At 39.8% G+C, this 17701-nt stretch overlaps 1 protein-coding gene across 2 annotated transcripts in view; it reads right to left on the reverse strand.

Moving 5' to 3' along the window:
- Nucleotides 1–9119: 9119 nt before the first annotated feature.
- The window catches only part of atxn1a (ataxin 1a), a 99156-nt gene continuing 90574 nt past the window's right edge, over nucleotides 9120–17701 (reverse strand). For both annotated transcript variants that reach the window (XM_084423279.1, XM_084423280.1), the window contains 2 exons: nucleotides 11827–13922; nucleotides 9120–10675 (listed from right to left, as the gene is read on the reverse strand). In XM_084423279.1, the coding sequence (XP_084279405.1) occupies nucleotides 10115–10675; nucleotides 11827–13620 (2355 nt within the window). In that variant the 5' untranslated portion in view covers nucleotides 13621–13922 and the 3' untranslated portion in view covers nucleotides 9120–10114. The remainder of the gene's footprint in view (nucleotides 10676–11826; nucleotides 13923–17701) is intronic.

Genomic DNA, 17701 nt, shown 5'->3' on the forward strand with positions numbered 1-17701 from the left:
AAATACCTTTCCATTTTTGTTAAATTATGTGATCAAATATGTTATTGTGGAATAATGACCGGCTGACTGTACATACTTGTATATCATCTTCATGCTTCCATTAAGAAAAAAATTTGTCTATATAGAAAATTTGCCCATCATGGGATCAGTTTTAGTTAATATGAGTTTAATTAAATCTTATGAATTAAACAGCTCATAAACATACTTTATCACTAGAAAAAATTGAAATAACCAGTTTAAGGTACAGTAGGTAATCTTTAAAAAAACAAAACTGCATGCATTTTGCGGAAGGACATTGTTTTGGTTGTGCTTCGGCCCTGTGTGACTGTGTGGATGAATATGGTTCTTTGTCCTATTGCTCATAAAACACTCACTACTGGGCGTAAGAGAAATAACCAGTGTAGATGGAAAGGATCTCAAGCTGACTAGCTGAAGATGTTACTATAGCGTTACCCATTAATAGACACGGTACTTCCTTGAAAATAAATTACAGCGCACACCGCTAAAACCATAATGAAATTACCCTTTACAATAGATAATGCTTCATAATTAACTCTGTTAGAGAGCTACTTATGGCAGTTTATTGGTTCAATAAAATACCTTACTCACCTGTTGAGTAATAAAAACACCATCTCCGCGTTGCTTTTACAACATTTCAAATCCCGAGCTGCCATGATAGCAGAAGTATTTTCACCATTAATTTTCCCCATTGGGATTTTTAAAAAGTTTTTGTAAAGAGTCATAAGCCATGAACTAAATTAACCAGCAATGAGGTGATTCACAAAAATCACAACATTTGATTTTAAAGCAATAAAAAAGAGAAAGGTTCAAGACTGTGTATTTGACGGTTTTAATAAGGGAAACTATACAATCCCATGATGCATTGTGAATGCCATGATCATGTTATGATTAAAAACAATGGATAAATATAAAACTATTGATTTAAAGATGCTCATTGTGTAGAAACAACATAATTTAAGTTTATTGCAAAATATGTGAATTTTGCGCGCAAATCTTTTCTTATGGCTTATTCTATGACGTTTTGTATGAGTAGTGTGTTCACACTGAAAATTCCAAATAGAAAAAGTACACTTTAAATACCCGTATGATGCACTTAATTAACCGAATTGTGGAATGTCGGACATTTCATGCAGCTTTGATTACGTAGTGGAGGGGGAGGGGCTATTAGATGTTGAATGACAAAATAACCTTATAAAATTCATATACTACACTGAGTAGTATAAGTGCACAGTGTATAGAGTGTCATTTGGGACACAACTTGACCGTCGCATCATTTGCAGTGCTTCATGCGAGTGATTAGTGAAGATTTCTCAGAAGAATCATGGGTAATTCCACTGATGAACGCGATTATTTAAAAAATAAGTTGAAATAAAGCAGACTAATGGCTTCAGCAAAAGCATAATATCATCGATTAACAACTTTGAGGCTCTCAATAAGTGTCTTAAATGATTAATAAATTGTTAAAAATCCCCTATGGAGAAAATGAATGTGATTTGGAGCCTACTTCCGGAACCCGATGTGGCACGCTATTAGGAACCCAAGCAAATCCCATTGGCTCAAAAGGTGCATTCAATAATTAATAACCATTAACAATAATTATGAGATTTCAACATCAGCGCTCGCGTCCTAGTAGAGCTTGTATTATAACTTGTAAGCTGGGAATTTTTTGAGAGCTCCTACTTGTACCTGATTTAGGAGTTGATATTGTTGCTATAGAAATGCATAATTCCCAACCAGAGCTCAGAAAAGAACATCATATGTTGTCATCTCGAAATTACGGTAATTACGACATGGCGTGAGCCCAGCTACAGACCCGATTTCTCACGACACTGGTTTCTGTTGATATACAGGTATTCATCTTTGCCATTGAAATATCTGACCGCTGATTTCAGCGATCGACCAATCAGAATCGAGCAATCCAAAAAGACGTGAAATGATTTTTGATAAACATTCCTACAGGGTTCTGTACCTGGGGGAGTCTTCATCACACACAGATGACATTTCATGTTTGTTTTTTCATTAAATGTGTCTATATTCAGACTTTTATAATCAACTTACCTTCTTTTCAGACTACTGGTTGTGGTTGAAACTACATGGTAACACAAAGACAGACAAGCAGACAGAGCTGAATCAGTTTGGGCTCATTGTGCCAGCCATTGCGGTTTCCCACACAGTCAAGTGTGGGTTTGTCGTGTCTGATAAGATCTCAATGTCTTCCATCTAGACTTTTTCAAATGAATGATCCAGCGAATACTCATGGCCGCCACCTCCGCCAACACCCACACTCCATTGACTAGGTGTGCTGGAGTCAAAGAAGCCTGTGGAATACCTGCATTTGTTTGAGAGCGTGTGTTCATGTCTGTCGGCAAAATAAGCCCACTCTATTTGACAAAAGCACCTTTAAAACCCCGTTCTTCTCACAAATCACAAACTCCAAAAAGGGTGCAGTTTGCAATTGGCACTGTAATTTTTATTAGTACGTGTATACTGCAACAATAAACTTGTACTGGTATACAGACAATTTCTTTTTTTTTTAAACAAATTTGTTCACAACCTGAATCAAATATTGTTTTGTTGTTCAGAATAATGAAATAAGTTCTAACTAGAAAACCGGCAAGCACCATCAAAGAAAGGGACCAAAAAAATCCAAGAAACAACGTGAGTGTATCCTACAAATAGACACACCACAATTAGAAAATAGAATTTCAATTCAATTTTTTTTTATATTAGTTTTCTTTCTTAAAAAAGCTAGTGCAAGTACAATATTTTACACAACTTACAGAGTATGCACGCATATGGAAATAAAATGAACCAAAAGAGCAAAAACAAATTGCCTTTCACAATTATTTCCTACCTAGGGCTTTATATATATAGATTTTTTTTTTTTTTTACATATATTTTCCTTTATAAGTAAGGTGCAAAACACAACTTCCTGTCCCAACAACCATCGCTTGCAACTGGCCAGAATCCTCAAATACAATTCCAAGAAAATAAAACCTCAGGATTGGATGTGACATTCAATTTTTCAACTTGAACAGTCTCGCTCAACATTTCTGCATGGTGTCTAACAGACTATAGGTCCAGTAAATCCACAGCACTGAAACTATGGAGAAAACAACAACACTGACAATATGGCAACCTACTGTACCTCCACTGAGTCAATGTTTTTTGAACAGTAGGCAGAGGTCCAATCCGGAGGTTTTATGATCGTGGATCATTCTGCCCAATGGCAAGTGAAAAAAGAAACTAGAAAAAGCTTCCATTTCCCTTCCAATGGAAGACTTCAAATCTCTTTATGACACGACCCGCAACACCTTTAGTCCAGCAAACATGGGGTATTACTGCTATATCTGAACCCACTCCTTCCTGAGGAATGACCAATGGCTTCCTGTTTCACGAAACACATCTTAACATTTCAATCTCAAAAAGCGAAAACATTAGAGGTGGCTGGACATGCGTGCACATTTAATGATAACCGAACTCTGTTCACCTGACAAGGTGTACATGGTGTTATTTCACCACCTGCTAATAGTTTATCAGGCCTCAGCTTTCAAATCATGGGGCGATTATTCATGAGAAACTACCTTCACCATTCATTCAGAATCTACACAAAACATACTTGGAAATGACTGACATGTTAAAATTAGGCCTAAAAAGATTTTACAGAGTACAATTTTACAGAGACATCTTATTAAGCATTCATTGGCAAGAAATCCAGAATTACAAAATGACCTTTTTTTCTTGAAGATATGTATAGTTGTACAAATTCTGAAGGATAAATACACGTTACGAGGCTGTTGATTGCTATGCGTGAAGGTGACGTTGTGTATGTGAAAACAGCATCTGTACACGAGTCGGTTCCGGCCTGTGATGGTCAAAACGTCCCTGGCGTTTATTCTCAGTGGTTAACCATGGTTGAGTGTCCAGTTCAACCCAACAGTGACAAATACTCCTGAAGATTCAACATGAGTCTCATTCCTGCGCTCTGGTCAGGCCTGGCCAGATGAGGGTAACAGAACACAGGATGTACCTCTCTCTGAGGAAGCGTTTGTCAGTTTACCGGCTCACCAAAACGACGTGAGAGACGAGGGCCGAGCATTCCTCCTTTTTTTTTTAAGGAGTGTGCACTGCTTTAGCACTGATATAGCTGAATGATCATATATCAATTATAGCATTAACAATAAGACTAGTTACAATACCCATATCAAGCAGCCCATACATCAGGGTGAAACAAAACCATAACGTGGGCTTGTAGAAGATTCTCAGCCTGAGGTTATTAATCCAGCTGTTTGGACAATTGACAAGATGTCAAACAACAGTCAAGTTGAACAGAGAAATCCTGACTGATTTTACAACTAATTTCAAAGAAAAGCAAACTCAAAATAAAGTTGTTTTTCAATGAGAGCCACAATAAAAGAAAAACTTTTGATTTATTTTTCAAACTGCTGAAACTCGCAATCCAACATTCATCTTTTTTTGTCATTTGTGCCAGAGTAATGAAAGTAAAAACAAGGAAAAGTCAGCGGTGCTCCTCTTATGAGAGAGAGAGAGAGAGAGAGAGAGAGAGAGAGAGAGAGAGCCGTCACAGAGTCGCTCTTAAAAACATTCATTAAAACACTTTCTCTTGTCTCCTACCATGATAAAAGAGTGCTACAGAGGAGACCGAAGCAAAAGTACAAAGTCCAAAGTACATGAAGCAAGATCAAATATAGAACCAACATAAAAATAAAACAAAACAGAACGATGGTGTTCGAGCACACATCAGTACAACAAAAAGTAAAGTCATCTCAGGTTCGTAGAGGACCATTCAAATGTTATTTCAACTCTCTGTCCTCGTCGTCTCAACCCGTTGGACCCAGGAACGGGCCGAGACGGAGGGAATTCGTATTGGAGGGGAGAAACTGCGATGACACCATAGTCTCACCCTATCTTCCTCAGGATTAGAAAGTGCTGAAACAGTATTATCAAGTCTATCTATTCTATAAATGACAAAAATGTGCATTTTGTTTTAGTTTGTTTCTATAAAAGTGGTCCCCACTTTGATGAGGTCGATGAATCATTTCTCAGTCTTTTTTTTTTTCAGTATCTTGCATGTGTGAGGATCTGGGCTTGTGACGTCAGAAGGACAACAGGCAGACGGACAGATAGCTTGTGATGCGGACAAACAGACTGATACAGACGCTTTCACGGAGACGGACAGAGTGTTTTAGGAAGGCCTCATATGGTGTAGAGACATGTGGGAAACCAAAGCACAGGGCCAATGAAATGACTTATTCTGGTTACAGCAGTTTAACACACACAAGAACATATATATGTATATATATATATATATATATATATATACACATATGTGTATCTTTACATGTACAAAAACCTTTCAAAGGTCACACAACCTCCTCGACACACACACATTCACACCTCTTTCCCATCCCTGAGTAAGCCCAAGGAAAGATTTTGACCTTTATCAGAAAAGCAAATGATGTTGTCATAATGTCAGACACAGCAAACTCACCCCTCTGCCAAAGTAAATGAAATGTGCAACATTTCAACAAAGTGAAACACAATATTTGCCTTATTTACTCACAAATAGCAAAATAAAATAAAATAAGAAAACCCACAGGCTACAAAGAATACAATTTGTGGGAGAAGGTGTATGGGTTACACTTTATTTTACAGTACGTGTACTTACAGTGTACTTATCCAAAAAAGTACTGATAATAAAGTAACTACATGGGTTCATGTTAGGTTTAGGGGTAGGTTCAGAGTTATAACCCAGTTGCTGTAATTGCTATAATAAGTACACAGTATGTACATGCGTAACAGGACTGTTAAATAAAGTGCTACTGGAGTATGAATGGAAACCACAGAAACAGTGCTACATGCAGATGGCACAAACTGTTACGCGTGAAACATGTCAAGCTTAAACAGAAGAAGAGTTTAGAACATCACCAGTGGGGTTTGAGTTTCATGTGACATTAGTGCTAAAAAAAAATAGGTGTCAAAACAGCAGCCACCACTTTTAATGTTCTCTTATTTCTCTTGTCTCTCAGTACTGGAGGTCATAAGAGACTATCATTATCAGCACAATAAACCACCAGCTGTACCATGTGCATCTTTTATTCTCTTTGTTTGTGATGACCATTAAATGTGATGGCACAGAACATCTGTGATGTTTCATTCATTCAGGACATCGCACGTCAAGCATATTTAATTCATTTGCAGTTGGACTTATTCCTCAATATCAGATAAACAAACAACATGGATGTTCAAATTAATGTCGAAAAGTCTTTAAGTTAGAAGTCCAAATGCAAACAAACAACATACTTGGAACTGAACACATACACTTGCTCGTCTCCTGGTCGATAACAACTGATACTTAAAAGTCAACATGAATCAAAATCGAACCTATTTACTTCCTCAATGCTCATTCCAGCAATTCATCTGTGCATGGTACTTCCAAGAATTACCACTTAATATCACTTAATGGATAATCTTAACCAATTAGCTATTTAGGTATTATTTTAGCAAACTCGTACTAAGTCTGACTGCATTCTGGTATGAAAAGCCAACTTTTCTTGATTTCTTATTTAACTCTGGAATTACTCACATTATGGAAGCAAAATGGGTTGAAATGTCAATTCACATTGAATTCAATAGGTATCGTACATTACAAGTAAATTACAGTCATAATTGACCCCCCCCCCCAAAAAAAACTAATTTCGACAGGCTAGGCAATATGAAACTCCATCACAAATACTGTCAAGGTTCTATGGCTATGAATGAGAGAGAGAGACAGATTAAAAAGAAGAGAAAAGAAAAGAACGTTCTTCAACTATAGCGGGTGTGCCGGGTGAGAAAGAGGTCGCACGTACATGCCAGGCAACAGAAGGTAGCTAACGGTTGCGGTTGGGTAAACATACTCTGAGAGAGGCGTACTGGTTCTGTATGGGCACCTGAAGAGCATCTGGAGGTCACTATCGATTACGGGTTAAGACGGCTAGGAGGGGACAGACTCTGTCACTGCATATTAATTTACATTTCTCCCTGAAGTTACTGAGGGCTGGCTGTGCAAACCGCAAATAAACCTAAAGAGGATAAAAGACAGATTGCTGAGGTCGAACAGAAGATCTGGCATTGATGTCCGGTTCTCTGTTTTTTTTTTTGGTTCAGCACTAGAGACTAGGGGTTATTGCTACGTGCTTTTGTTCGGAATGCTTCTCGTGTACGTGGAACCGCACTGTGCAACCAGAAGGAGGCAGACTGTAAAATGATCGAAGCAGTGAGCAACATCGAAACACTGATCATTACATGAAGAGAAGGACAACAGTGAAAGATAAGAAAACCCAAACAAATGCAAGACCGATTCGCCATTGACAGTCATGTTCTTGGGGTGGTTCAATGGACAAACAATATCACATCTTATTTCTAGCTTTTGGCCCAAAATAAACACAATGAAAATATCAAGTTTGATTGGTTGAAGCAGATACATCCACACATACAATCTAAGTAAAACTAAAACACGCACATTACAAGGGGACAGAGACGCCATGTCAAATGGAAAAAAGAAAAAATGCACGATTGTGGTGTTGATCTGAGAAACCCTGTTTTATTATAAAAAAATAAAGCATTTTCAAATTGTATATGGGGTGCACTCACCCACCCTCCACCATTCATTAAATCCATCCGTCCATCAATGCATCTTTTATTTTCTACTACAACCCTTCTTCCTGCCAGATCTTCACCAACCCAAGCTAACTTGAGTCTTGGCCGCTCGAATGACGAGGTTTGCAGGCCAAAAGCTATGACATCATCCACCCCTACGGAGCGAACGCCTTGACAAAGCACCGTGCACAATCCTGCTTTCATGTGTTTGTGTGTAATTCAACCCCCCCTTAAAAGGGGCTTCCTTGTTTTCCTAATGAAAATGAACCAAACAGACCTGCAAACCAAGCAAACATGTCAAGAAACTGCTACATTTTAGTAAAAATTGGGTTTTCGGCCCTGTCCTGTGCTGGCAGAAAACAAAATAAATCATGTTACTATCTCTCCAGATGTGCAAATTGCAATATTCTTTTAAGTAGAACTTAAATATCTATTTATAATATGTGTGGTATGTATACACACACACACACACACACACACACGCACACACACGCACACACACAAACACTCACGCACACTCACACAAATATTCTACAGATCACTAAAATCACTACATGACTGTTTTCACATACGTTCGATGAGTCTTGGGGGACGGGACTAAAAACGTGCTCATGTAGTCTTACGCTCTCATACAGTAAGATAGATATAGCATTTTCAGCTCTATACATGTTAATGTACAAAAAAATACATGACATATTTCAACATGATTGAAAATTACCGTAACCGTGTACATGTGTATAAGCCCGTGCGCAGCTGCACACAAACTCGCATGCGTGCACGACCACATACATTGCTAACAAACAGGTATATGACACCCTTCGGTCCTCCAAAGATTTCTGTAGCCAGAGTTTCTCACTTTCACGTCAACTCTCATATCTCTTGTAAATATATAAACAGTCTCTGTATTTATTTCCATCTACATTCACACTTTCATATGACTCTTTTTGCTTTAAATGACTTAAATGGCAGTTGTTTAAATGGCCACGGCCTCTTGTGTCCGCCTTTACTCAAGCCGTCAGCTTGCTTCAGATGGCTAAGCCAATCAGACGCAATGAAAAAAGTGCTTCCTTTAAAGCAGTCCTCTAGGGGACAAAATCTCATTGTTTGCTCTTTCATCAACAGTTACATTCATCCTTTCACGGCGACCCTTGTGAGCAAATCACCTTCCCACAGAGTGCCACACAACATCAAATTCATGATACGGCATACAGTACGGTGTTCATGTTAAAAGATCAACAGAAAATAGTAGTAGCAGTAATAATAATAATAATAGTAATAATTAATATAATAATCATCATCATTTGACTCAGTTGACTATCAGCTAGTGAGCATGACAGGTGTTAACTAAGTGCTTCAGGACAACACTCATCTCATCCTCCTCAGACAACTTTCGCTCTCTTTCTTTCGAAATAATCTACTTTCTTTTGTTTGAACAAAAAACAGGTGAGACTGCACTAAAAACAAGGGACTACTCACCACTGTGTTTGTATCAAGAAAGAACCCATCCTGTGTCTACGTAAAAAATTACCCCTGATTGCAAGGTTTACACATTCATCACAAAAAAACAAAACAAGAAAAATCTACCCATCAAGGTATGATGGGAGGGTTTGAAAAGTGAGACAGAAAATTAAAACATGCAAAACTACAAAAATAGTTAAATAAAAGGTTAGACAGTTGGATATATAAAAATAGACTCGTCCATCTTCCCTGTTTAAAATTATAGTTTCGTCTTTCAATGGGGCAACTGTCCCCGCTCAATGACATCATCTCTCTTGGCCGGTACCATAGTATTTGGAAACCTCTTCTTGCATTTCAATAAATGTTAATATAATCTATACTAGTCTAACTGCGCTGATGATGCTGCTCTATATTGTTAGGATTGATTTGGATAGTCTCTTTTAGTCACAGTTAAACAAGATGGCTGACATCATGTAAACTCCTGCAACCAGTGGAGGAGTGATTTCCGTTCTGCCACCATTAGCAATTTTCATTCACACCAGTTGTTCATCTTCCCTTACTAACATTTTCAGGTTCACTCAGCAGGTGAATGTTTAAATTGCCACTAGGTGTAGTTGAACCAAGTTTGTCTTAGGACATCATAGGTGAGAGACTAGAGAGACTTAGCCTTGTTAGCTGTGACTGATTGTATATACTGAAGCCTTCAGGATATCATGCAGTGCTCAGTTGTCTCATTACCTTCTCACCTTGTACTACATCTGCCCTGAATTTGACCAATCAAATAAATTGCACCAATTGTTTGTGTAATATTGAATACATCTATTACAATGTTAGAAGTGATCACGTACACACTCAGTCAATTTAGCCTTTAAGTATAGTAATCTGGATAGAAAAATCAAATCAGAACTAAAAAAAAAAAAAAAACATTCTGAGGGCAAATTTTGCTTTTAAAATCTGACAGTCCAATATGTGTTCACTTGCCAATATTTGATCTTCCTTCGATACTGATTTTAACCTCTTGAGGGATGAAGGAAGGCTTGGGGAACGTTAAAGGGGGCTCTCCTTCAGGGTTTTCTACTTTGCAGCCCTCAGGGGCTGACCACCTCCTTTTACGGCCTGTGGGTTTACCACCGGACTCTGATTCAGTGAGTGGTGGTGCTTTGCAGATGTCTCTTTCGCTAAACCTCAGTTCTCCATTCTCTCTATTGCCTTGACCGCCTCCACCTCCCTGATCTACACATTGCCCAAGTCCATTTTCCTGTTCTGAGTGCCGAACACCTCCACGTGTGCCGCTTGAGAGTGCTTTGGGTGGTTTAAGGGGTGGACCAAGGGTAGGCGCATCCAAGACTTGCCCCTGGCTCTTCTTAATGGAGCCGTTCCTCAGGTTTTTCAGGGTGAGGGAGATGCAGACGTCACCCACTGAAAGCTTGGTGCATGGCAACTCGAGCAGCTGGCTAGTCCGTTCTGGACAACAGGATGACCAGCCCTGGCCGAACACAAAGAAAGGATACTCTACTAGAACCTCCACGCTGACCTGCAAGAAAAAAAAGGGAGGCAAAAAAAGAGGAAATGGAATTCACACAGTAGAAGTCATGCACAAATGCCTGATGATATGAATGAATGCCTTTGCTAAATAGCATCTGTTAATCAGAGCCTCTCAAACTGACAGACTTTAGAACTGCTTTTGAGTGGGTGGCCCCATCTCAACTCCCAGACAAACGAAGCAGATTTTTCATACAGCCTACTCACAGCACAACAGAAGGAAGCAGAAATAAGGAATGACTCAATTCTGTCAGTGAATCCCACACAAACTAAACAAAGATGCCATGGGGACAACCAGGGGAGGGATTATGGAACAGGGAGATGATTTCAGATGCCAATTTACCCCACATCTAGTTACACTGATTGAGTGCAGGTGGAGTTCATATAGGAGGACATTCACACACTCAAAGCATATAAAAAAATAAACTTAATGACTATCATATGGTTATTCAAACAGATGATAAAAATACATGAAAGATGTAATAAAGTAAAGAAGATCCCTGGGCATTTGTAAAAGGCGTAAAGATTTTTTTCCCAGTGAGCACTGTTAAATATGAAATTAAATTAGCCATCTTTGGATACCATCTGCATATTATAAAAATCTCTTTAAGGGGCAAAATATATTGGCATATATTTCCACTGAAATTCCCCCTGTTGAGACAGCAGGATTCAAATGACTGTGATTCTAATGTGAATGATAACATTAAAAAATGCACTTTATATACCTAATAATAAACATTCCATAAAAATATACAGTAGAAACATACTTATGAGCATTTGAAAAATCATTGCAATAGTAATTTAGCAAAAAACAACCTGTGCTATCTGTTCATAGGGGTGGGCAACATAAGCAAAAATATATATTCTAGAAAACATTTATTTTGATTACAATATAATTACATAGGGGCTTAGCCAATAGTCAATTTCATTACATTATTTTTTCTAATAAATTCTTTTACTACCATGTGCCGGCGGTTCTGTACAATGATCGTATAAAAATGTATATAATTTGACACATTTCTACTGTTATTTCTACTGATACAGTATATCGCCCACCCTTATCCTTGTATATATGGGAAAAAGATGCTCAGGTTTGTCATCAAACATTTCTAGCAACTGTAAAGCAAAAATGTATTACCCCACCTGTGAGCGATGTTCTCCTACAGCAAACTGTATAATAGCGAAGTTAGGTGTATGACTGCTGTCGATACGCTCTACAGTGCTGGAGTCAATCTTCAGCTCATTGCTGATCTCAGCACTCTGAATGAAATCCTCCGTCTTCAGGTCCTCCACCCGCTTTAGTTCCCCATCTGCCAACTGGATGATGGAGCCCTTTGTGAAGTAAGGGGGCAGGGAAGGGGCTGAGGGTGGTGGTGGAGTCGTCAGCAGGCTGGCAGGGGCTGGAACCACAGGCAGATGCAGCTGGGCTTGAACCACAGCTGGGGCAGGGTGGGAATATAGGGCCGGAGGTTCAAAATTCTCCACTTTGGGGGCCGTTGAGGTGACGAAAGCATGGGGCAGTGCCGCAGACAAGTGCGTTGTGGTCGATGTAGCAGTATCGGTTCCACTTACTGGGATGATGACCGGCTGAGTTCCAGGGATGACCAGGTGCTGGGGTAGGCTGGTATGGTAGCTGAGAGGTTGTTGGTGCCCTGTGCCAGCAATGTAACCAATGATGGGCTGCTGGGTGGAGTAGAAATTGGTGGAGGGGAGGCCCAGGGACAGTGACTCTGTGGTGTTATGCGTGGTCTGGATAACTGCATGGGGAGACAGTGTGGTAACTGCTCCCTTCAGATTGTCCATAGGTGGAGGGGGAGGAGGAAATGGAAGGGAGGCAGAGGAGGAAGAACAGCGGGACACAGGTTTGCCTGCACAAATCCCTCCTTTTTCAGTGTGGGATGTTGGGGGAGGCAGCTTGTCCAGTGAACCTCCGGGATCAGCAACACTGGAGCTATGACTGTTTGGAACCAGCACCAACGAGGTCCGCATGGCTGTACTGTCCTGCGCATAATCAGCAGGTAGCACCACATGCCGAGCCTCATAGTGACGTGGGCTCTGCTGCTGGTGAATATGGTGCTGATGGGAGGAGGAACCCCCTTTGGCAGTGCTGCCCTGCTTCCCTGCACTGGACTCGGGAGATGGACCAAAGCGTCTGTCCTTTTCCAGCTCTCCGTTCAGCACCACCCTGGACCTTGTCTCCTCTCTCTTGGGTAAAAGTCCATCTGTGTACTGAACTAAGACCTGCGAGGGGCCACTGAGGGGGAGCGTGTGGTGAGGGTGTAAGTGTAGAGGCAAGTGAGCATGGGGTGATGGAGCAGTCCGAGGGGATACGCTTAGAGGAGAACCAGCAATGTGGACGTATTGGGTGGAGTGGGCTGAAGAGGTGTTGTCAGTTGAGACCAGGCCTGAACGGCCCAAATTATGGTGATGGTCAATTTTGGATACTGGAGAAATGGAGGTGCTGGCATAAACCTCACGTTGTGCGGTAGTGGTGGCAGCCGAATGGGGAACTAGTGGAGAGATGTAGCCAGCATATGGTGTAGTATACGGAGAGCTGATGAAATGTAGATTATGAGGCAGGGGTGTGTACTGGATGGTGCCAGTAGGCTGAGAGAGGGGTGACGTGTACACTGCAGGTATTGTGGTCACTGTAGGTAGAGCTCTGGTTGAGTGCGTGGATGAGGAAGGAACGCTTTCAGCCATGGCTGACAATGGTTTGTATTGAGGCCCCTCAGGTTCTGCGGAGGTGCTGATGTGCTGCCGCCCTCTGTCATGTCCGCTTGCCAGACTGGCAAGCCAGGCCAGGTTCCCCCCACGCTGGCTATCACTTGCAGGCGCCATCACCATAGGCCTAACCTCTGAGGGCAGAGTGCTTGCTGGGATTTCACGCTTCTTTGGAGGCAGGCATTCATTGCTCCGCTCCTGGTTTGACTTCATGGTGTCTGAGAATCTTGTACCACACTTCCCCCTGTCTTTTCTGGCTCTTTTCCGCTCCCTCTTGGTCTCAGCTTGTCTTGCTAACAGAGTGTGCCCTCTCACTGATTGGCTCGAAGCGAGGATGGGGATGGGGTAGAGAGGAGAGTGGTGGTGAGAGGGGAAATGTCCTGTGCCTAAGGTTGGATGGACACAGATTTCAGTCTTAAGCAATGGAAGTCACACCTGCTGTGGGAGAGCGGTCCATGCAATTCATGTGGAATCATTTCCCTCTGAGAGCGAGTCTCCAGGACAGCAGGAAGAACCTGAAAAATAACAAAGGCATTATTAAGGTTATTTCTGTTTTAAGACAGGCCTATTTAAACTCTGTCAAGACACTTTAAAGTAAAAAGCTAGTTCAGTGCATTCAACAGCTTTTAAAAATACCCCTATACATGTGAGTATGCATCAGTATCTTATGGATAACACTCATAGTGTGTGTGTTTGGAGTATGTAAGTGGACCACCTGTAGGGCAAGATGGAACACACAGTGTGAGCATCATTGATAATGAACCAGCACTGCACTCAGGGCCTATTTGAAACCAGCAACACATTCACCACCATGCAACACACAATCACAAATTAGACTGGAAGCTCATCTACTAGGCTATACTGTGAAAACGTGATATAAACGTCTTACAGTTTAAATGGAATAGCATTCGTAACCCATTTTGCTTCCGTAACGAGTCATTTTTCTAAAAAAGGATTTTCAAAGAGAAAAAAGGTGTAAGCAGGGACTATTTTATCTATCACGAATTGACTGAATTGTGAAAAGTGGGTGTTTATATGGCATTATGATAGATGAGATAGATTTGAATTGACAAATGACTTGCTTTCAGTATTAAAGGTGAACTAAGTAACTTTTTTTACCTTAACTGAACAGCTTCGGAGTCATTGGAATGGTTATATTACTTATTTCGGGTTGAATGGTGGTCGTTTCGCACCCCCCTGGTGCCCCTGAGCGGAAAATGCGCACTTGCAACTTTGAGCCGGCGGGCCGCCGGCCGCCGCGTCAGTTAGTCTCGCGTGATATCAGGTCTCGCGATGTAAACAATTGCTTTACGGCCAAAAGAAATCTGCTAAAATGCTGTCATTATTGCGCTCCCTCACGCTGTTCGAACCCGAATGAAGAAGACGTTTTAAAGAATGTCCCATCTGCTTTGATGTCGTTGATCTACTAGCCTCTGGTGTCTGAGAATAGTCAACGAGTTTTTACAACAGTGTTGTCAAATATCTATTCCGAAGCTGTGGGGGGAGCTCTAGAGAGAAACCTGCGAGCAAAAAGCCAGAATACAGCGAAGAAATCCCGAAGTTACTGAATGCTGCTTTAAATGACTACATTAACCAACAGCCCACATTTCTTAGGTGACATCAAACAAAAGAAAACATTTCAGAGATGAAGCAAGTCACATATTGATGCAAGATTACAAACAGAAATGTTTTTTCTTTGGAATAACATGCACTAATGAATTAATGAATGCATACATAAAAACTTTCTAATTGGATGGATTTGATGTTAACTTTAAGAGCTCTCCATCAAAGTAGGAAGCCAGTCCCTTTTTCTTCTCCCTCCCACTCTAGAGAGTATGGGGATACACGTGACGAAACAGTGATGTTGTGCAGTGTTATGGCTTGTTTGACATTTCTCCCTGAGCTCTACTGATTGGACCCATTCAGCTGCGTCTGTTGTCCAGAACTGGTGGGAGGGTGGTTTTGCATGATAAACAGGCCCTGATGATTTAACAAGTGTCGCAGTGCTATAAAAGAGCAGGCGGATCTTCTGTGAGGGAAACCTACCCTTTAAGCCGGTCTGTATAGCGGCTTCCTTTTTTGTGTGTACGGTATGCCCCATAGTATTACTATGATGTTTTAGATATGTACAATGCTAGCATCATGTTTTTTGGACACAAAAGTATCTATGGTTTACTGGACATGACACCACGCTAATACTGTACTATGGTAGCAGTATAGTATTCTTGGATGTATCTTGGAGTAACAGGTATCAGATGGTAGTACCATAGTATATGCAAGTACCATGGTAATACTATATGATGCACTGTACCATGGTGTTGCACAATACTATGCTTGTTTAGACATGGCAATGTATTCTATGAAGTATGTAGCATGAAGAACCAGATAAATGACGTGGTATATGAATATGGTGATCATTTAGAACCATGATGTATATCAAATTACCATGGTATTACCATCCGATACCATCACTATATCACTGAAGTGTGCCTGTACAAACTCTATTTCCTCAGACAATGTTTTAAAATTGGACAAAATAAGAAATATAGTTTTGTTCAAAGTTTATGTTTAGGTTCACAAAGTTCATGCCATCACTTAAAGCAGACACAACAGCCCTCAGCTGATTACAAACAGCAGGAGCATGTCCGCTCTGTTTGCTCTTAAGTCAAAGTAGTGTAGAAAGGTTACACAACAGCTGAACATCATTGATTGACGCTATTGACATTGAGCAGGGTGTTTATTCTCAGCACTCTCTCAATCAGTGTTTTCTTCCTCTTTTTTCTACTTTTCACCCACATCCAGTTACACTCTCATTCCTTCCCTTTGGCACATATATCTTTTCATCTCTCTTTGCACCACCCCCAACCTCTCTTGTAAGTCTTTTTCCTTTACCATAATTTGCATCAGACAAGGGCAATCAAGCGTGTTAATAACCCAATTATCATAATCATTTTAATTAATGATTTAAGTAATCATGCATGGTAGATGACAATATTATCCAGATGGTATTATAACTTACTCTAAAGGCAATTCTAAAGGTTTAAACTGGTCTCTGCCAGGTCCTTGAACGCTTGCGGAGAACTAAAATCTTTATGATGAGATTATATTTGAAAACTGATTAAAATGGTAATCAGTGATTCATTGTTCCCAGTTTGATGTACGATACATCTCGGTTTAGTCTCTGTCTGCAAGAGCATATGATATGATATATGCTTCCCATGAATTAAAGCACAACCAAAGACACTCTTCTGCATTTGAATTTGTGTACTTATCAGCCACATATATAAAAAATAAAATCAATAAGGTATGAAAACCTTGGGGGAAAAAGAAGTAGCAGAGAACTATGAGCTGGACGGCTCTTTTCATGGATAACTGCAATAGGTACCAAGAAAGTTCTCTATGGTTAAATTGTACTTCTTTGTTTATTTACTAGTTTAAACATCTCAGTACATTTTTGTGGTTGTTGTTAGCATGTCATAGGTCAAAGAACATGCGGGTAAAAGGACAATGCCACCATGGCACGTGTGGAATGTACACTTCCAAGAATGTACTGATGACTAAGTACAAAGCATGACTGGTACTAAGACTATGTCCAAACTATGGAAATCAATGGGGTCAGGTTACCGACATTCTTCAAAATATCTCATTTGTGTTCAGCAAAACAAAAGAAACTCATACAGGTTTGGAACAACTTGAGGGTGAGTAAATGATGACAGCATTTTCTTTTTTTGGGGGGGTGAACTATCCCTTTAATAAATATTTAGATATATTTATCAAAATGACACTAATAAAAATGGCAAACATGCACAGCAAAATTACTAAAACTTTAACTAAAATTTAAATTAATACAGAAGTTGGAGCCATAACCTTGTGAGTATCCTTAATATCAACCTGATTTTGAGTCCCAGCTCAACCTCAGGTTGATAATTTCTCATTCAAAAAACTGTAACAAAACAAAAAATAATATACAAAACAAATACAACAAAATATGAGCTCAAATAGTGTAGAAATCACAGAGCTTTTCAAAGAAATCTCAGAAATTTTTATAACTATTAGCTGTTGTTTTTATCATCTCATATTAGCCTATATTATTGTGAAAATACATTGAGTATTCCTAATCCTAAAAATCCTTTTTGTCACACAGCAAGACTATTTAAATGAACAGCAAAAAAAGCAAAAAGGTTTTTAAAAAAATTCATTAAAAATACATTTACATAAATAATCTAACAATATTATGCATTTTTTATAAATCATTTAAAAAAAAAAAATTATGTATCATTATATAATATTATAC

The sequence above is a fragment of the Rutilus rutilus genome (assembly GCF_951802725.1).
Source record: "Rutilus rutilus genome assembly, chromosome: 11".
Lineage (NCBI taxonomy): Eukaryota > Metazoa > Chordata > Actinopteri > Cypriniformes > Leuciscidae > Rutilus > Rutilus rutilus.